Source organism: Heloderma suspectum, chromosome 5 (assembly GCF_057233095.1).
Source record: "Heloderma suspectum isolate Gila_16-S chromosome 5, 16-S_ref, whole genome shotgun sequence".
NCBI classification, from domain to species: Eukaryota; Metazoa; Chordata; class Lepidosauria; order Squamata; family Helodermatidae; genus Heloderma; species Heloderma suspectum.
Window position 1 is genome coordinate 2,845,481 of NC_139462.1, and position 21,080 is coordinate 2,866,560.

At 47.5% G+C, this 21,080-nt stretch overlaps 1 protein-coding gene across 10 annotated transcripts in view; it reads left to right on the top strand.

Annotated features, from left to right (window-relative positions):
- Window positions 1-735: 735 nt before the first annotated feature.
- Window positions 736-21,080, top strand: part of EXOC6B (exocyst complex component 6B) — a 400,399-nt gene continuing 380,054 nt past the window's right edge. For 8 of the 10 annotated variants that reach the window (XM_084855222.1, XM_084855227.1, XM_084855223.1 and 5 more), the window contains exon 1: window positions 736-1,406. In XM_084855222.1, coding sequence (XP_084711348.1) covers window positions 1,309-1,406 — 98 coding nt within the window. In that variant the 5' untranslated portion in view covers window positions 736-1,308. The remainder of the gene's footprint in view (window positions 1,407-21,080) is intronic. The other 2 variants (XM_084855225.1, XM_084855221.1) reach the window with 2 other exon arrangements.

The following is a 21,080-nucleotide window of genomic DNA, read 5'->3' on the forward strand; positions in this document are numbered from 1 at the left end:
TTTCCCATTCCGACTTTATAGACATTTTTCAGTTTACGGATTCACCCCACAGATGCTTTCCGTTATTGTCCTGCCCTTTAGATGTTGACCCACAAGTCAGTTAACAGCCTTATTGGTGATGGTACAAGTCCCCTGGTTGAATTGACCACAAGCTTGCTATTTCCACAGGATGTTATAACGGCTATTTTGAGCTGTTATTCCACAGGATGTTGGAACTGCTGACACTACAGTTACTGCCTGGGGACAGGCTATAATGGCCTCTTCACCCAGTCTCCAAAAGTGCTTATAGCAGGATTTCTGGGATCCCCAATGTGCCATAGCTCACGGCCTTGCTGAAAGCTATCAACACTCGCACCACTGGGACTCATTTACGTACAACGTGATGCATGCAATGGATCCATGAACTGTGATATATAACATGTGATACACAGAATGTGAGGCATAGCCCCACACCATTGGATCTTGGGTCTGGGCAGGCAGCTCGATGAAAATGTCCACGTCGTGTCCGGCTGCTGTGAAAAAGGCAAACTCCATGTGAGGCATAATTAGGAAAGGAACGTAAAATAAAACGCCAAGATCGTCCTGCCCTTGTACCACTCTTTGGTGCGACCACACTTGGAATACGGCGCACAGTTCTGTTCGCCGCACCTAAGACGGGCAGTGCGGAGCCGGGGACGGTGCAGAGAGGGGCAACCGGAACGGACGGCCAAGGGGCTGGAGCACCTCCCCACGGGAGGAGGCCACGAGGGCCGAGCCTGCTAGCCGAGAGGCGCGTGAGCGGGGGCGACGGGCAGCGGTGGGCAGCGCTGCGGCCGGGAGTCGGGACCCCGCCGCCTCCTGCGCGCCGCTCGCCGGTGCCGCGGAAGAGCCGGAGCCCCTTCGACCCGCCTCTGGCCCGGCCGCCCTCACGAGCCGTTCCTGGGGGCTGGCGTGGAGCGAGGGGCCCGGCCGGGCCCGGGGCGCTTCGCCGCGCGGGGTCTCGCCCGCCGGCGCTGCGCCAGGGCTCAGGCAGAGCGAGGGCGCTTCCGGCCCCCGCTGGACGGGCGTCCTCCTCTCCGAAGCGCAGCCGAAGGGGCTCCTCGCCGGAGACGCGACGCCCTGCTCGGCCAGCGGCGCCGACGCGTCAGACGACGCGGCTCTCTGCGGGCTCGGGCGCGTCCCGCGCACGCCCGGGCGAGGACTACGCTTCCCGAAAGGCCGGGCGGCGGGGCGGGGCGGGGCGGCGTTGCCATTGTTACGGCTAGGCGAGGGGCGCGGCCTAGCTCGCCTGCCGACGTCGGGCTGGGCGAGCCGCTCGCTGTCGCCGGGATGGCGGAGCCGGAGAGCCTGGAGACGGCGGCCGAGCACGAGCGGATCCTGCGCGAGGTCGACAGCACCGACACAGCCTGCCTGGGACCCACCCTCAGGTGCCCGGCCCTCGCTTCCGGGGAAAGCGGGCGCCTCCGCGGGCCCGCCCGGCGCCTGGCCCCCTCGGGACCCCGCCCGGGAGGAGGGCCGGCATGGGCAGCGTGCCCGCCCGCCCCGGCCGGGCGCCCGCTCCCCCAGGAGCCGCTCCTCTCTGCCCCACGCTCCAGGGTGGGACGCGCCGCCGCCGCCGCGCCTCGCCGGAGCGAAGGGCCGCGGCCGCGCCAGACCGGGCCGGGCAGGGCAGGGCAGGGCAGGGCGCGGCGGGGCCCCTGTTCCCCCCGGCCTCTCCCCATACAGAGGGGCCAGACCGGCGTCTCCCGGGCGCCGGGAAAGCCTCGGGCGGGGGGCAGTTTTCACAGACCCTGTTTGTCCGCGGCGAAAGGATCGCCCTAGCCCCCTCCCGCTGCACGGGCGGGTCTTGCGGCGGGGGCGCTTGGATGGAGCAGAGCGGGGTCCAGGAAGGGCTGCGCAGCTTTCCTCTGGCGCTGGGTTGGGCTCGAGCGGCGCAGCAGCCTCCCAAGAGCATCCGGACAGCCCCGAGGCCGGATCGGACCAGGGCCCCTAGTCACACCGAGGGCAGCCAAGGGGACTCCTCGGTCTTCTGCACGTGGATCCAGCGAGGCTTCCGGGCCCCTAAACCTGGGGGGCGGCGGGGGCATTCTTTCTCGGGCAATTCGCCCCCCCCCGTTGTTTTGTTGGGTGTGGGGTCGTGTCAGTCTTTGTAGCCCCCCCCCCCCCCGCTGCTGCGCCGCCGCCGCCGCCGTTGTGGGCAGGAAGACTCCTGAATTTCCTGTTATTGGATCGTTGCTGACATCTCAGTTTCTGGGCTTGATCAACACTAGTGTTTTTTCTTGAAGTGCACTGATAACTGTTGGGGCTTTCCTAGACTTATTTCCCGCTTTTTACTCCAAAATACCACAACAGATGTCATTGTGTGTGTGTAACAAGGTATAAATGCACCAAAGGGATATAGTGTCACCATGATGGGATCGTATTGAGATGACACAAGGTGTAGATCTGGCCTTAGTTTCATTCAGGAAAGGGCCTGTCACTGGATGGGGTGTGATGCTGGCAGCCTACTACCTAAATCTCTTTTGACGTCTCCCAAAGGAAGGCTCTTTGGAGGGAGAACCTGCATGCTGTCATCTACTTCTGCCAGAGATGGGCAGCTTGTGGCCCCCCAGGTGTCTTGGCCCTTAACCCCCATCAGCCCTTGCTGGCCTAGCCAATGGTGAGGGATCATGGGAGCTGTAGGCTAAAACATCTGGAGGGCCACAAGTTACCCACTCCTGCACGCCCTGAAAAAGGGGACCCCACACTCCATTTGAGGAGCCTGCTGAATAATTTTTCCAAGGGAGGAGGGGTGCCTGCACCAGGGCTTCTTGAGAGAGTGGCTGTGCCTCAGTCCGCCCTGCTGTAAGGGGGGCTGGCCAGGAAATGTTACTTGTCCTGAGCTTTGATGTAGGAGGCCCTTAACTTTTCTTTCCCTTGTTACAAAGTGAAGTTCATTTATTTATTACACTTATCCCACTGCCCCTCCATACACAGGCTTCCCAGACCGTTTTCCATCCAGGAATTGGTCAGGCAGATCTGCTTAGCTTAAGGAGGGTGGCTGCACCAGGTGCATTCAGACGATGTCCTGGGCCATTTCATATGGGATTTCATATGGGATCTCTCGACAATGCAGTTGCCTTTTGCCCTTCATGTTGCTTCCTCGAAGAGCAGCATTGTGTGCCTGCCCTTGTTCCCCTGCTGTTGTGGCTGTGCCTGTACCTTGCAGCAACTTCTGGAGCGGAGAGTGTTTTTAACGGGGTAAAGGGGGTTCAGTTACTTGCTCAGGGGATTGAAACTCTGTGTGCTGGGTTTTGGTTAATATTGTTAAATATCTCAAGTTTGTGTGTACATTTAAAGAAAGTGCTTCAGAATGCATGGTCCTACCTGTGAAGTTGTTTACATGGATTTAACTCTGAAGGTCCCAGCTGTGGCATCTGTCAGGAGCCTGCATACCTGCGGTCTCTGATTTTGTCTGTTTTAATGCTTGCAATCACAGTGTGGCTGATACTTTGTACTGTAGATCAGGCCTGTGTCCACAATCTGAGGGCTACTTCAGAGGTTATGTCTCCCCCCCCCCCCCCAAGTCACTTCTGCATTGGCTGAAGTGGAAAAACATAGGTAGATTGTTCTGTCCTGAAGGGCATATCGTGCAGCAAAGCCTTAATGCTGAAGCCCTTCCGTTGGCTTTTCTTCTGTTGTGCTGGAGCATATACCTGCCTGGGTTTCTGTTCCTGGTTGGCTTGATTTGTAAGAAGGCAAGCAAAATGCGAATAGAAGCTGATTGTGGTGGTTTTGTGGGGTACTTGCATTGCCTTACACTGGTGGGTGGAATTAACCTGGAAAAATGACAATCTTGCTGTTTGGAGAGCAAAATGTCAAAAGCCTGTGTGTGCCTGAGTGCTCTCTTCCTTTCACTGCCTCTTATCATTATTAGACTGTCTGAGCTGGTCACCCTTCCTGCTTTTCCTACAGTAATCCAGGAAGATTCCACTACTGGAGCGTCACCTCACAAGATGTCTAAGGTCTTCTTACCCTGTAGCAATTCACTGGGAGCAAGTACCAGGATGCCTCTTTCTTTGAGGACCCTGTTAGTTGTGTAGTGAATCAATTCTGAGGGGATGATCTTATTGAGAACAAGAGAGCTCTGTTGTTCCTGTGAGACTTGGACAAGAACTGTACTTTAATTTTCTGTCACGTTCTAGCAGAGTAGTAACTACTTCACATTTTACTTGGTCATGGCATGAGATACGGAATTTTGGTTGTTAAATTTCCAGATTGTCTGTTGATTTGTGATACTGTACACATTTCCTCACCGTTTTATTAGGAAGGGTGTCTATCTGTATGATGACAGGGCCATGGTGTAGCGCAGGAGAGAGCACCGTCTCTGAATTGATAAGTTTCTTGCTCAAGTCTTTGCATAGCCATGAATTTGCAGGCTGTACTTAAATAAGCCTAAGCCCCAATCTGCAGTCTGGGGATAATAATTCTGATCTACCTTACAGGGCTGCTGGAAGGATTCCTGAGAAGATGTAGATGCAATGCTTTATCACTTTAAAGTACTTAAATACGAATCATAACTTTATTGGCTGCTGAATTTAAATCTAATCTATCAGAATGGCCTATTTCGCCGATTTTCTGCTTCATGTAACATGCCTCACTGAGTACTGATTGGCAGTGATGCGTGGCACTTCAGAATTTATTTTCTTTCTCTGAGCTAAAATGGTATAACTTCCCTTCTTGCTCGCAGCATTTGTTCGCTGTTTTCTCCTGTCCAAGAAACAGAAAAGGCACACTCTTAATTCACTTAGGGCACAGTCCTGTCACCACTAGACAGTGGCTGGACAGCCATAGGATTGGTTGGTTTCCAGGAACTGCCTCCCCACCCCCTCCCCTGCCGCCTTGTAGATGGTGCGAATTGTCCCCACGCTTCGCATTCGTATGAGCAGCATGAAGTGGGGCAAAAGGGGACGTTCCTGGGGTTGGGGCGGGGAGTGTGGAAGTTCCAGTACACTTCCTATGTGTCGTCTGGCCTCCCCACCCTGCACTTCGATGTCCTGCGGCTGGACAGCCAAAATCGGCTGTCTAGCCGCGAACGCAGGGTGGCTGGAGTGTGGAGGAGACAGTCCCCTCCGCGCTCCTCCTACCATGCATTGGATAGGTAGTCGCCTCTGAGTTCAGAGGCGGCCACCTATCCCCATAGGACTGCTCCCTTAGTGTGCAATCCTATGCATGTTTAGACAGAAAAAAGTCCTAAAACTCCCAGCTTCCCCCAGCCAGCTATGTTGGCTGGGGAATGCTGGGAATTGTAGGATTTTGACCTGCCTAAACATACATAAGATTGTCCCCTTAAGCAATGTTGGATTTGTAGATAGTTAATTTATCATTAGAGTGGGGATGGGGAGCGTGTGGACTGCTGCCTATGGGTGCCCTGTCCCCCAACTCCGCCCATGCCACTGCAGCCATGAAGTGTGTGCAAGGAGAGTCATTCCTGTTCACCCTCTTTTTCCAGCAGAATTGTGCCCCTACCAAACAGCTGTTTGGTGGGCTGGGCCAGCTTGGCCTCACTCTGTCCAGGTGGAGCCAAGCCTCCCTGGCCTAGGCACTGGTGGAGGATCGCTCCTCCACCCAGTGCCTCTACTGTGTACTGTTCCTCCCCTCAATTGGGATAGCAGTGTAAGGGAATCCCCACTGTTATCTGTGACTGGAGATAACAGTGGGGATTTTTCTCCCCTCCTCCTCAAGCCCCCAGTAGCCTCCATGGAGGAGACATGGGGAGGGGGAAGGGCTTGCAGAGCCAAGGGAGCAGGGCCTGTTGAGGAAGCACAAGCCTCTGCGGGCCTTCTAAAGGCTTCCTAGAAAAGGTGAGTTTTGAACAGGGACTTGAAGGAAATAAGGGAGATGGCTACATAAAGGCTGTTTCAGGCATGAGGGGCAGTAAGGAAAAATGGGCAGTGTTGTTTCATGGAGATGGAGACTGCTGGACAGCTGAGGGTGATGGAACTGGACAAGCGAAGGACACACGGGATGTGCTGGGATATAAGCACAGAGAGATAAAGACGGGCAAGACTGTGGCGGGCTTTGAAAGTACAGACAAGATGCTTGTGCAGGATCCGGGAGTGAACAAAAAACCAATGAAGGGATTTAAGGAATGTAGTCGCATGATCAGAATCACACTGCAGGTGATTTTGGCAGCAGAGTGTTGGATGTGACTGCATAAAGGTGAGACAATGGAAGAGCTAAGAGGAGATGGCTGCAGTACTCAAGATGATAGATAACAAGAGCATAGGCTAGAGTTCTTGCTGAAGGGACAGAGAGGAAGAACTGTATTTTTGTGATGTTGTGAAGGGAGAAAAGACATGATTTGGCAACCAAATGAATTTGGGGGGCCAAAGAGAGAAGAGTCAAGGAAGAAACCAAGGCATTGTGCCTGATCCATAGGGTATATGGGTCAATAGATAAGGAGAATGAATATGTAGAGGGATATTTTTGTGAACCGCCCAGAGAGCTTCGGCTACTGGGCGGTATAGAAATGAAATAAATAAATAAATAAATAAAGAAAGGGAGGCTTGGGAGGAAAGGTGAGGACTCTGGTCTTGGATATATCTTGACACAAAGATGAAGCATCCAAGCAGAAATGCAGAATTTGATGGAGAGCGAAAGATCTGGGGTAGGGAGGTGGAGCTGGTTGTCATCAATGTACAGGTGGTACTGAAAGCTATGGGAAGTGATTGAGGCTATCCAGGGACAAAGTATATAGAGCACTAGGTCAGTGAGCACATTTGGAAGTTCAGTTGTTGAGGGTGCTTCCACAAAATTGTTGCTATTGGGAGGGGCAGGCCTGCCCATACATAAAATGGCTGCCACCATGGCGTGGTCGGTCATAAAACAGTCATTTTTCACAAGGCAAAGTGGTGAGACTAAAAGAAACTTAACTTGCACAAAACCCCAAGTACAAGGCAGAGGTGGGGTCTGAGCTCCAAAATGCAAAGCCATTCCTTCAGTTTGCAGTTTGCCAGCCACCCAGTTAATTTTTTTTTAAAATTAAAACAAATCTTAAGAAATAAAATAAAAATCAGGAGGATCAGGGAGCCTGGTGAGCACTGAGAGATGCCCATGCCCACTGAGAGATGCCCATAGGCAAAATGTTGGAGACCTCAGATAGAGTGAGAACAGCAGAGGACAGCCTGCAGAGCCCTGAGAGACCCCAGTGGAGAGAGGGAAAATAAAAGAAGAGTTTCCCCCTATGGAGACATTGAAAGAATGATTAGACAAGTAGGAATCTAACCAACCGAGAGAAGAATCACAGAGACTTTGGGTATAAAGGGAATCCAGTAGGAGAGAGTGATCAGCTGTCTCAAAGGTATTGGAAAGGTCAAGGAGAATGAGGACTGAATAGAGGCCTTTGGATTTGGCAGTGAGGAGATCATCAGTGATTTTCATGAGGACAGTTTCAGAGGAGTGAGGAAAAGCCAGATTGGAGGGGGTCAGAAGCACAGTTGGATGAGAGAACATTACGATGGTTAGAGTAAGCAGCATACTCCAGAAATTCGAGGTAAAGGGAAGAAGACAAATTGGGTGGTAGTTCGAGAGGGAGGATGTGTCAAGGGATAAAAGGAAACAGTTTGGATGTGGAAGAGAAGGAGTCAAAGGGGTTAATAATGTGGCGGAGAGGATGGATAATGGCAGGGGAGATGGCAACTAGAAATTGGGAGGAGGCAGGACCAAGGTGAAAAGTGGAATGGTTAGATGAGGATAACAGGGTAGTCAGCTTATCAAATGTGATGGGAGAAAGAAGAAAGGGTAGAAGAAGTTGCTAGAAGAGGAAGAGGTGGAAGACTGGGGGGGAGAAGAGAGAGAGGTAGAGGGGAGTCTCAGTTATAGCATGGAATCAGGAGGCAAAATCTTGAGCAGAAAGTAGGGAGGGGAAGGGGGACCTTAGCAGGGCAACAAATGTAGAGAAGAGGTGTTTGGGGTTCCTTAGGTCAGGCTGTGGCCCAGAAGTGGGTCTCAGCCTTCTAGTTGTGGATCTGACAGGGGAAGTAGTGGTTTTTGAGAGGTTGTTGACAGATAAGAAGGACGTTAAGTGAACAGTGTCCATGAAACCTTATGCCAGAACAAATATGTTAGGCTTTAAGGTGCCACAAGACTCCATTGTTTTTGCTCCAGCACACTAACATGGTTACCCCTGTAGAAAGTATGTCAAATGTTTGTGCACATATGTATTATGCTCAGAATTTTAACAGGCTTTTATTCAAAGCTATCTTGGTGTTTTTAATTATTCATGGGCTGTGTTTATTTAATCTTGTGTCATATATGAGTCACTGTGTTTGTGGATACTATGCTCAAATATTCAGTCTACTGCACATTAACACATGTATGCAGTATTTCATGTCTCTGTATCTGAAAATGATCACTATGTATTCATCCATAAATGGTGTAAATCTTTCATGAAAAAGTGCATGATTGTTGTGAAAAGCTAAGCTGTGTCATTGCACTATTGGTTTGTAAAGTAACATGATGTGGGTAACAAGGCCGAGAGAGGGAGCAAGCTAGCGGTGGGTGTGTCTGAAACTTCCTGTGAAGATATGAGTGGTGGTATCCTTGAGAGGGGCAGTTGCAGAGGAACACGTTAAAGGTGCATGAGCCAGGAATAGCAAGTGGAGGTGTGCTGAGGGATTGTATTTGCTAGCAGAATTAGATGAGAGAGACCCTGTATCAAGAAGATGCAAATTGTGTTAAATGTCCTGGTCTTAATCTGCATATTACTGTCTTGATGGGTGACTAAGGAAATAATCAGGCCTTTCAGTGCCACTTGCGCAGAGCAAGAGAAATATGTTTGAAATTCTTTGGCACCACTCTCAAAGCATTAAGACCCCCTGTGATTCCCCCCCCCCCACTTCTCACATTTTCTTTGAAGTGCTGAAAAACATGTGCTTGGCTGTTTGTGGCTTTTGGCAGTAATTGTGCCAGGGCTCTGTTCAAGTAATTGCCCCATTGTTCCATGTTCCCTCCGTGTTTTCTATACACACCTCATGATTATGTATTTAAAATATTCCTAGGCCACCTTTAAGAGCAAATTCCTTCCAGTATAATTCCATCCAGTGACAAAGCAGCAGAAATTAATAAAATCAACATCCAGTCCAGGCAGTATCAAAATTTAAAACACATGATGCTGTGCAACTGGTAGCCAGGTTGAGAAGTGACCCAGGCTTCTGTCAAGTATATTGCAACCCTGAAGTTAAGTCTGTTTTCTCCCACCTTGCTGCCTGTGCCATTTGGGCTCATGTAATTTGGCTGTTGTATTTCGGGACCTGGGATGCATATCCCTGTCTCATTTCAGAGGGAAGTCATGTGACCCTATTTTGTGTTAAACAGTTTTATTTTAAGTGCTGACTACTTAGGTCTTGTCACAACTCCTTCTGAAGTATTTGTATAGCCTGTTCCTGTGCTTTGATAACTGTAGAGAGCTGCCCAACACAATGCTTTGAGATCAACTGCCAGGCGCTCCTTACAGATATGAAGATCTTTGCAGTGGACTGTAGAATTTGTTGGAAGGCTGCACTTGGAGCTGTTTTGTGATGCAAAACTTTGAGGGCTCTCAAACCTTCCACTAATTTCAAGACCATAGTTTGTGGAGTTACATCCCAGCAGTGATACGAGTTTGTGCTTCTGTTCCTTGTTCTCTTGAATGTTTCCCAGTGGTTGTTGTGAAACACCTTCTTTCCCTAGAGAGGGCTGCTCCCAGCTCCTCTCTTCTTTTCTAGAGTGCAAACAAAAATAGAGCTGGGATGTCAACCATTGCTACTGGTCTCCGTTGCAATGCTTGGCAATTTTGGTAGTGTTCTGAGAATACTCAGGGAAGATGAACTAATTTTTAGTGGTGGCCTGGAAACTGGAATTCCTATTGACCTGTGCCTTGCTCCATCTGTATTGGTGGTTAGGCGGGCTTTGAAGACCTTCCTTTTCAATGCTACCTTTAACTGATACTGTAATTTGTCTCTGTGTGTGTTAGGGAACAGCTTCTCAAAGTAGTCTGTATGCTTTCTAATGTAGCTATTGTATCTTTGAACTTTCCCTTGCTCTTGTTTATATGTCACTTTATGAGGCTGTAGCCCTAATTAGTGACTAAAAATACTTTCACTGTGCAATCCTATGCATGTTTGGTCCAAAATAAGATCTGCAACATCTAGCAACTGGGAGTTGTGGGATTTTTTTTTGTCTAAACATGCATAGGATTGCATCCTAAATGAATTAAAATACATTTTGTTTTGGTATCTGTATAGTGTTCAGGTAAACTAAAACTGTATTATGATGATCTCTGCCAGTTATCCTAAGTCTGAGTAGTTAGAAACCAGTTTCCATGTGTGCTAAGGAAGGGATTTTGTAATATTGGAAAAACCACAGTAATATGTTCATGTATGTGCCAAAACCTTGAGCCTGGTTTCAGGTAGGTGAAACACTTTGTACTGTATTTTTGTCACAAAAGATCACAAATCATTATTCCTATATGCATATCCTCTCATAATTCAAGCTGGGCACTACAGGAAAGGGATGTGGCTCAAAAAGCAATGAAGGGTGTGGCTTGTGAGGGACCTGTACTTTGACTTCAGTCTCTCAATTGCCTGTCTATGCCAGTCTTCCCCAACTTGCTGCTCTCTAGGCGTGGTGGGTTATAATTCCCAGCATCCCCAACCAGTTTGGCTGGCTGGTTGATGCTGAGAGTTGTAGTCCACTGTATCGGGCGGGGGGGATGTGTACCAGGTTGAGGAAGTCTGGTCAGTGCACTCAAAGCACTGCACACTTGTAATATTTTCAGAGGGAATCCCATCGAAGTTCCTTCTTTCCTCTGAATTGAACAGGAGAGTTGTAAGGTAGTAGAGGGGACTGGGCAGCAGGGGCTGGCTATGCCAACATCTGGGCTCCTCCCCAGGAGGGAGCTCCCTGAAGAAGGTTTGGGCGCTTGGGAAAGACAACAAACTCCAAAGGCCCATCTCCTTGTTAGCCCCACCATTACCCTTCAGTCTTTCTGTACTTTTGCAGTCTGCCCCTTTCAAGTTCCTACTCTGGTTGGCATCAGAATCTTCTGGCTCTAGTGTAAAAGCTGACTTGCCAGTAGCTACTTCATAAACTCATGAAAAGACTGCCCGCCACTGCCCCCCTACCTAGAGTGGTGAGTACAGGGTATCTGTACAGAAAGTATTTGTTACTTGTCCTGGGCAAGTGACTCATCTATTTTTTATTGTACAAGTTGCAGAAGTAATTTTTAAAGCCTTCCAATCTTAGTCTGTTTGGCACACGCAGCAACAGATATTGGGTTAAAAGCTCAAAAGACACTGTGTGAGTATGGCTTGATAAGGAAAAGTGTACAGAAGGGACCCCAAAATCTGTGTGTCATTATGGTAATGATAATTTTATTTAGAGACTTGCACCCCAAACTGCAGAAAATGGGCTGCATTGGAGAACACAATAAAAGACAAAGGAGACAACGGCAAAGAGGTAAGTGGGCTGGAGTAAGCCCAGGGGGCTGTCCTTTTCCTTCTCAGTGGCTGTGAGCTCACCAGGTGCTCCTAAGAGCTCAACTGAATTGGGGTGTGGGTGGCCTGAGTACTCCCAGCAGCCGTGTGGGCAGGAAGTTTCAGTCTGTTTCCCACCTCCCAGCAGAGCACAGCAGAGGAAGCTGCTCCAGCTGGTCTAGGGACTATAGAAGCAAGCAAGCTCCCAGAGAGCGAGCGATCAGAGCAAACAATCAGGGAGAGCAAACGAGTTGGCCGGGGGAGCTACCTAACTTTTTTAAAAACATTTTTTTTTACTATATTTTTCTTGTAACACACACTTCCATACCAGTGGGACTCTGTTTTTAACCTCCAATGAGTAGAGGACCAGGCACAGACTACCCTAGAACAATCAGAAAGCTAGACACAAAAAGGAAAAAGAGGCTATGGAAGGACAAGACTCTCCAGTGGTGGTGACCTGCAAGGTGTGTGCAATGTTTGTTTTCTTGCCTGAGATCAACATGGCCTACACCTGCAACAAGTGCAAGTTGATCACACTGTTGGAAGAAAAAGTGAGAGGACTGGAGTGGCGACTGTCGACCCTCCAGGGAATAAGAGAACACGAAGAGTACTTGGACAGAATGGTGGAACTGCAGCAGCAAAGTGAAGACCAGAAGCCTGAAGAGCAACAGCAAGCTGAGGCAGAAGAGGGAAATGCTGAGGTGGGGAAAAATGCAGGAGAGGATACTCCTTGGAAAAGGGTGACAGGAGCAAAAGAACTAGAAGCCACTCTGCACCAGTAGAAGCATTGGAACTATGGAAACGTTTCTAGGTAGTTGAGGATGAGACTGGAGGACAGCCTGCAGAGGAAGAATCACAGGGGAACCTGCATGAGAGCGAGCAAGAGGCTGAAGGTCAGTCAGGCAAAGGCGATGAAACCCAGGCCTACAACAAGAAGAAGAGAAGAGGAGGAGTAGTGGGAGACTCCTTGCTGAATGGGATTGAAACCTAAGTATGTTGCGAAGACCCATGGACTCGCCAGGTGTGCTGTCTCCCAGGAGGATGAATTAGAGACGTGACTGAAGGGTTGCTTGCACTCATAAAGCCCACTAATAGGTATCCCTTTCTTCTCATCTATGTGGGAACAAATGATACTGCCAAGCGGAGCAAGGAAGAAATCACTTTGAAGTGATTTCAGACTTGGAAGCTTTGGGAAGGAAACTCACAAACTTTGAGGCCCAGATAGTTTTCTCATCCATTCTTCTAGTAGTTAGAAGAGGGATAGAAAGGGAAAGAAAAATACTCCGGGTGAATGACTATGAAGGTGGTGGTGACGAGAGAGATTTGGATTCTGGGACCACGGGCTATACTTCCCGGAAGATGGACTGTTGGCAAGGGACGGGTTGCACCTCACAAAGGATGGGAAGAATGTGTTTGGCCACAGCATGAAGAATCTCATCAGGAGGGCTTTAAACAGAATCCTGCGGGGAAGGGAGATGTAAAGTTGGGGGTAACAATGGACAGAGATGCACCGCAACGGAGAGAACAGCTCTAATAGCACCCAATAATAGTCTTCAGACACACGTAGGAAGAAAGCCAGACTATGAAGCACATGGTCTTGGATGTCTATCTACTAATGCCCAGAGTATGGGAAACAAACAGAACGAACTTGAACTCCTAATACAGGAGGGAAATTATGACTTGATAGGTGTAACTGAGATTTGGTGGGATGACTCCCATGACTGCAATACAGCAATTGAAGGATATAACTTGTTCCAAAAGAACAGGAGGAACAGAAAGGGAGGTGAGGTTGCAGTATCTGTTAAAAATACATATCTGCACAGAAATACAGGAGGATGAGCTTGGTAGCCCCATCGAGAGCATCTGGGTTGAAATAAATGGAGCAAAGAATAAAAGGAACCTGATGGTCGGAGTCTACTACTGGGCACCCAATCAAGGAGAAGACAAGGATGAAACTTTTGAAAAGCAAATAGCCAGTGTTTCAAGAAAGCATGATGTGGTAGTAATGAGGGACTTCAATTTCCTCGATATTTTTTGGGAGACAAATTCTGCAAAACATGGCCCCCCTAAGAAATTCGTGACTTGTGTGGATAACTTCCTCCTACAGAAAGTAGAGGAAGGAACTAGAGGATCGGCTATCCTTGACTTGATCCTAACCAACAGAGATGACTTAGTGGAGAAAGTAGCAGTTACAGGAACTCTGGGGGAAAGTGACCATGTTATACTTGAGTTCTTGGTTCTAAAGGAAGCAAAAGCCCAGTGTAGCCAAATGTGTACCCTGGATTTTAGGAAAGCTGATTTTAATAAACTCAGAACAATGATAAGTAAGGTCCCATGGCAAACGACTCCAACGAGAAAAGGAGTCCAAGATGGGTGGGAATTTTTAAAAAAGGAAATTCTCAAGGCACAATTACAAACAATTCCAACAAGAAGAAAAGGTGGAAGACAACAGAAGAAGCCAATGTGGCTTCACAAAAAGCTTAGGGATGACCTGAAAACAAAAAAGGACACATATAGGAAGTGGAAGGAAGGCCAAGCTACAAAGGAAGAGTACAGGCAGGTAGCACAGAATTGCAGGGATAGCATCAGGAAGGCTAAAGCTGAGAATGAGCTGAGGTTAGTGAGGGATGCTAAAAGCAACAAAAAGGCTTTCTTCAGATACGTGCATAGTAAAAGACAGAGGAAAGAAATGGTGGTTCAGCTATTAAGTAAGGATCGCAAAATGATAACAGATGACACAGAAAAGGCAGAAGTGCTCAATTCCTACTTTGGCTCAGTCTTCTCCCAAAAGAGGGTCTATGATCCTCCTGGCAAAGGCAAAGTACAGGCTGAAGGGGCAGGATTGCAGCTTGGGATCGATAGGCATATGGTCAAGGAACACCTAATTACTTTGAATGAGTTCAAATCTCCAGGGCCAGATGAACTGCATCCTAGAGTAATAAAGGAACTGGCAGAAGAACTCTCAGAACCACTGTCTATTCTCTTTGAGAAGTCATGGAGGACGGGGGAAGTGCCAGATGACTGGAGGAGGACTAACGTTGTCCCTATCTTCAAAAAGGGTAAAAAGGAGGAACCTGGGAACTACAGACCAGTCAGTCTGACATCAGTCCCTGGCAAAATTCTGAAGCAGATGATAAAGCAATCCATCAGTAAGCACCTTGACAACAATGCAGTGATTACTTGACGCCAACATGGATTTGTCAAGAACAAATCCTGCCAGAAGAATCTGATCTTATTTTTTGATCAGGTCACCTCCCTTGTAGACTGTGTGAATGCTGTGGACTTCATATACCTCGACTTCAGCAAAGCTTTCGACAGAGTGCCCCATGATCTCCTGATGAGCAAACTAGCTCAAAGTGGGCTCGATGAAACAACAATCCGGTGGATCCACAGTTGGCTACAGAATTGGACTCAAAGAGTGCTTATCAATGGGATCTTCTCAAACTGGGGAGAGGTAACGAGCGGGCTACCGCAGGGCTCAGTCCTGGGCCCAGTGCTCTTCAACATTTGTAGTAATGACTTGGATGAGGAGGTGCAGGGAATGCTGATCAAATTTGCAGATGACACAAAATTGGGCGGGATAGCTAATACCTTGGAAGACAGAAACAAAATTCAAAGTGATTTTGATAGTGTGGAGTGCTGGGCTGAGAACAAGAGAATGACATTTAATAGGGATAAATGCCAAGTTCTGAACCTAGGAAAAAGAAACCAAATGCACAGTTACAAGATGTGGGATACTTGGCTCAACAATACTACAAATGGGAAGGATCTTGGAATGGTTGTCGATCACAAGCTGAATATGAGCAAGCGATGTGATGTGGCTGCAAAAAAGGCCAATGCTCTTTTGGCCTGCATTAATAGAAGCATAGCTTCCAAATCCCGGGAAGTATTAGTTCCCCTCTACTCAACACTGGTTAGGCCTCATCTGGAGTACTGTGCCCATTTCTGGGCACCACACTTTAAGAAGGATGCAGACAAGCTGGAGAGGGTTCAGAGGAGGGCAATGAAGATGATCAGGGGACTGGAAACAAAGCCCTAAAGAACTGGCTATGTTTAGCCTTGAGAAGAGAAGACCTAGGGGAGATAGGACAGTGCTCTTCAAGTGCTTGAAAGGTTGTCCCAGAGAGGAAGTCCAGGATCTCTTCTCGATCATCCCAGAGTGCAGGACACGGAATAATGGGCTCATGTTCCAGGACGCCAGATTCCGGCTGAACATCAGGAAAAACTTCCTGACTGTTAGAGCAATACGACAATGGAACCAATTCCCTAGAGAGGTAGTGGGCTCTCCCACACTGAGGCATTCAAGACAAGGCTGGACAGCCATCTGTCAGGGCTGCTCTGACTTGGATTCCTGCATTGAGTAGGGGGTTGGACTCGATGGTCTTATAGGCCCCTTCCAACCCTATTATTCTATGATTCTATGAAAAGGGATCATGTTGTTAGAAAAACCCAGATGCTCACTCATGGTAACTAACTTGGTCTGGGAAGAATGACTCCTCTAGATTACCAAAACAAGCTTTCCTCTGGGAATAGCCGTCGTCTTCATAAAATGTCTCTGACACATAAGCCCTGCTGAGGCTGCTGGACAACAGAATTGGAGGCCTGCACACAGAAACTATAATGAAGTCAAGAGGTGGTGCTTGAAGGAGCTCGGATTCCCTTGGCTTAATTTCCCTGGGCTTTCACTGTAAGTCTGATTGGAGGCCAGACAATTTCTGCAGAAGTTCTTAGGGTCTGGCTTGTTCTTAGGTCTGGGGGATAGTAGCTCCTTCAATTTTTGCGTGGGTTACTTGGGAGATGGGGGAATAGAGGGTGGGGTTTACACAACATTGTTATACTGTCCTCATGAGCCAAGCTTGTGGATAAGCAAGAAAAACTTACAGCCTGCCTCTTTATATTCTGGGTGAGGGCCATGGGTGTTAGGCATGTTACTTATCAGAAAGTAATTTGCTCTGGGTGTGTCAGACTGCTTGGTTGCTATAATACATGAGGTGTAATGCAGTGTGGTGCATTAGTATTTTTATCACTTGAACACGGGGTTGGATCCAAAGATGCAGAGTGAAAATAGCTGCCAGCATGTTTCTCCCAACTGCTTGTGCTAGCTATGGAGTTTCTATGCTGTTATAGATAGGTAAATTTGATAGCAATTATACTGATTCTTGAGCATGTGGAAGAAGTGGGAGGGTACTGTTGCACTTGTGTCCTACTTGTGGGTTTCCTGTTGACAGCTGGGTGGCCACTGTGTGAGCAGAATGCTGGATTAGATGGACCCTTGGTCTGATCCAGCATGGCTGTTCTTATGTTCTTAGAAGGCCTACAAAGCCACTTCCAGCTCTATGATTCTGAGGGAGGTAAACATAAAGAGGCTGCAAGGGATAGAAGGGACGCTTCAGACTGCAGAGTGTTTACTGTTGCTACAAAAGCAACTTCCTAAAGCAGCTCAGTAGAGAAAGCAGACAAAGGCCAACTGGGAAGAACGTTCCCCACCAAGTCCTCTGGAAGTAACTTCCCTTTTAAAATTAGACTCCACAGGTGAGCAGACAGATCTACCTTACTCAAAGGTTCACACAAGGGATATCAGGGACAGAAGTAGAGGAGTGATGTATAAAGTACTACTTAGCACTGGTTAGGCCTCATCTGGAGTACTGTGTCCAGTTCTGGGCCCCACACTAAGAAGGATGCAGACAAACTGGAGAGGGTTCAGAGGAGGGCAACAAAGATGATCAGAGGACTGGAAACAAAGCCCTGTGAAGAAAGACTGAAAGAACTGGGCATGTTTAGCCTTGAGAAGAGAAGACTGAGGGGAGATATGATAGCACTCTTCAAGTACTTGAAAGGTTGTCACGGGGAAGAAGGCCAGGATCTCTTCTTGATCATCCCAGAGTGCAGGACACGGAATCATGGGCTCAAGTTACAGGAAGCCAGATTCCGGCTGAACATCAGGAAAAAATTCCTGACTGTTAGAGCAATACGACAATGGAACCCATGACCTAGGGAGGTGGTGGGCTCTCCCACACTGGAGGCCTTCAAGACGAGGCTGGACAGCCCTCTGTCAGGGATGCTCTGACTTGGATTCCTGCCTTGAGCAGGGGGTTGGACTCAATGGCCTTGTAGGCCCCTTCCAGCCCTACTATTCTATGATTCTATGATTCTATAAAGCACGTAAGAGTGAGGAAGTTTTCAAAGTTAGGCAGAACAGGAGCCAAGTTCTCTGTACACTGAGTTTAAGTAGAAAGCCAAATGGGAAAAAAGGAACACAACCCGTAAGATGGTGCCACAAAAAGAAAGTGTTGTTGCCAGTGATGTGGAGTGGAAAATTTTCCAGTGCTTTATTTTTCCATGGAGAATTTTCCATTTCATTAGCTCAGTAGTAAAATTGAATGTATGCCAATTGTGAATACAGTATTAGGCATGTTTGGCAGTTTCAAAGTTGTAATTAATGATTTTCAGGTGATTATCCTTAGCACATATATGAAAGAATACATAGATATCATTGAAATACATATATATATACAGTGAAATGGAATTAATAAATAGTGACAGCAGAACTGAAGCTGCCCCAACAATGTTAGTGGAAGACAGCTGAACTCTGTTGACACAGATGAGTGGTTGTCACCATATCATGCACAGTTTTTTGGGTTGCTAAATTAGTGTGTGTCAACAGTTTTCAGTACCCTTGGTTTTTTTCTTAAAAATTTTAATATGGAAAGGAAAGTATGCACTGTTGTCTTTAAATTGTTATAAATGTTCCAATAAAAAGTTCTACATAATATAACATTTAAATCACATTAAGTCCCCTAGACTGCAAGGAAGTCAAATCAGTCAATCCTAAAGGAAATCAACCCTGACTGCTCATTGGAAGGACAGATACTGAAGCTGAAGCTCAAATATTTTGGCCACCTAATGTGAAGAGAAAACTCCCTGGAAAAGACCCTGATGCTGGGAAAGATTGAAGGCAAAAGGGGAAGGGGACGGCAGAGGATGAGATGGCTAGATAGCATCACCGATGCAATGAATATGAACTTGAGCTCACTCCGGGAGAGAGCAGAGGACAGGAAGGCCTGGCGTGCTATGGTCCATGGGGTCACGAAGAGTCGGACATGACTTAACGACTGAACAACAACAAGAAGTATGCTTTAATCCCCGCCTCCCCCTCCCCCAATATTTCAGGCTAAATACTTGTGGTGTATTGGGACAAAAAAAATTAACAAGGGGTACTTTTTTAGTTTTGTTTACTAAATACAAGTAAAATAAACATGCTAAATTAGATCTCTTGTGGCCCACCAGCTGTTTTGGCCTACAGCTCCCATCAGCTCTAGCCTGCATAGCCAATGGTGAGGGATGTAGGAAGTTGTAGGCCAAAACTGTTGGAGGGCCACAAGCTGCCCACCCTCCTCTAGGGGATAAGAACATTTTCTGACAAACTGACAATTTTTCTATGCAAATGACTCCATTCCATTCAATCAAATTCAAATTTTTCCGGAAAACCCACACCACCGGCTGTTGCGCCACAAAGATCGACCACACCACAAGAAGTCAGATTTCTCATGCCAGACAATAGTCTTTAAAGAAAGATAACAAAGGAAAAGGTCCCAAGAAACTATTCCCGTCACACAAAAATAATGTAAGAAGATCTGTGTTTTGACGCACTTTTCTTACAGATATTGGGCCACATTATTGCGACAGTTTTCAAACTGGGAAGGAATCTGCAACTAGATTCAGCATTACAATTTGTAGGGGAATCCCAGGAACCTTTTAAAACACACAGATTTCATAGATCCACAGCAAACAAGTTATTTCACAGCTTTAGCAAAAGTGACATGTATAATGTTTGTTATTAAGCTCAGAGTGGGTTTATTACTATTTATTATTAATTTAATTTATATATCACCCTTTCTCCCAAGGAAGCCCAGAAAGGGGCTGAGAAAGAAGCTATTAATATCAGTAGGTAACAGGTCTTGCACAGAGAGGAGTCTGTAGAAATAAATACAGTGGTCAATACAACGCTTTTTTAAAAACCTAAACTTTAGGTTGGATCCAAAAGCTGGAAAGTGGCATCTTCAGCTCACAGAGGTTGTTCCCTCTTGCTTAAAAGAGGCAGTAAAACAACCTTTATTAAAGAAACCTTATCTTGACCCAGAATATTTGTCTAATTATAGGCTAGTCTCAAATGTACCATCCTTAGATAAGGTTATTGCGAAGGTGATGGCATTGCAACTCCATATGTGTCTGGATGATACTGATTATCTGGACCATTTCAATCCAGCTTTTAGCTGAGATATGGGGCTGAGGCTATTTTGGTTGCCTTGGTGGATGACCTGTGCTGGGAACTGGATGGGGGGAGTATGACCCTGTTAGTTCTCCTGAACTTCTTGGTGGCTTTTGATATCACTGACTATGGTATCCTTTTGGACTGTCTGGCAGGGGTTGGCCTTGCGGGGGTCCTGTTTTGAAGTGGTTCTGGTCCTTTCTTTCAGGCTGTGTCCAGAACGTGGTGCTGGTGAATGACTATTTGACTCCACAGCCAGTTGGCCTGTGGTATCCCACAGGGTTCTATTTGTCCCTCATCGGGGCAGCGCGTGGCCAGGTCTGGTATCACGGCTACTACCTGCTTCTATAGGGGTGGAGAACCAATTAAGATGGTCTGCCCCTGAAGGCTGATGGATCCATTGTGATTCCAAAATGCCCTGGGGGATTTCTTGGCTGGTGACACCGCTGACACCGTCGAGTCCCTGGTCTCCATGTGGAATGAAGATCTGACCAGGGTTATTGATGCGGTCACTCCTAGATGTCCTCTCCTACCCGCTTCCAAACAAGCCCCATGATATACAGAAGAACTGAGGGAGCTGAAGCGGCAAGGACGATGACTAGAGCACTGATGGCGGAAAACTCGACTTGCATCCAACGTGTCACATCATAGGGATCATTTCATACAGGCAGCAAAGAGAGCTTTCTACTCTACATGTATCGCATCCGCAAACTTGCTCCCAGGTGAGCTGTCCAGGGTGGTTAGGGAGCTGAGTCAGCCCCCCCTCCCCCGAATCCAGTTTTAGAACCTTTGGTAGCTCACTGTGACGCCTTTAATGAATTTTTTTGTAGATAAAATCTCTCAGATACGAGCAGACTTGGACACTGTCGTGGGGAAAAAAAATCAACAGTGGGGTGTCCAGCAACTCTGTTTGCTTGATTAAACTAGATCACTTTCAGCTTGTGACTGCTTTTGATGTGGACCAGCTGCTTGGTTCGGTCAAAAAGACAACTTGCCCTCTCGATCCTTGCCCATCCTGGCTTGTAGTCCAGGGAGGGGAGATGGTAAAGCAATTTTTGATGAATATTATTAATGCCTCTGTAAGGGAAGGTAATTTTTCATCAAGTCTGAAAGAAGCAATTGTTACACCGTTTCTGAAGAATCCTTCCTTTGATCCCCTAGACTTCAAAAATTATAGGCCAGTAAGTAATTTACTATTTTGGGGCAAGGTAATCGAGAAGGCAGTGTCCATTCAATTCCAAGCAGTCTTGGATGAAACTGATTACCTAGACCCATTTTAAACCAGCTTCAGAATGGGATATGCAGTTGATACTGCCATGGTCGCCTTGGTGGATGAT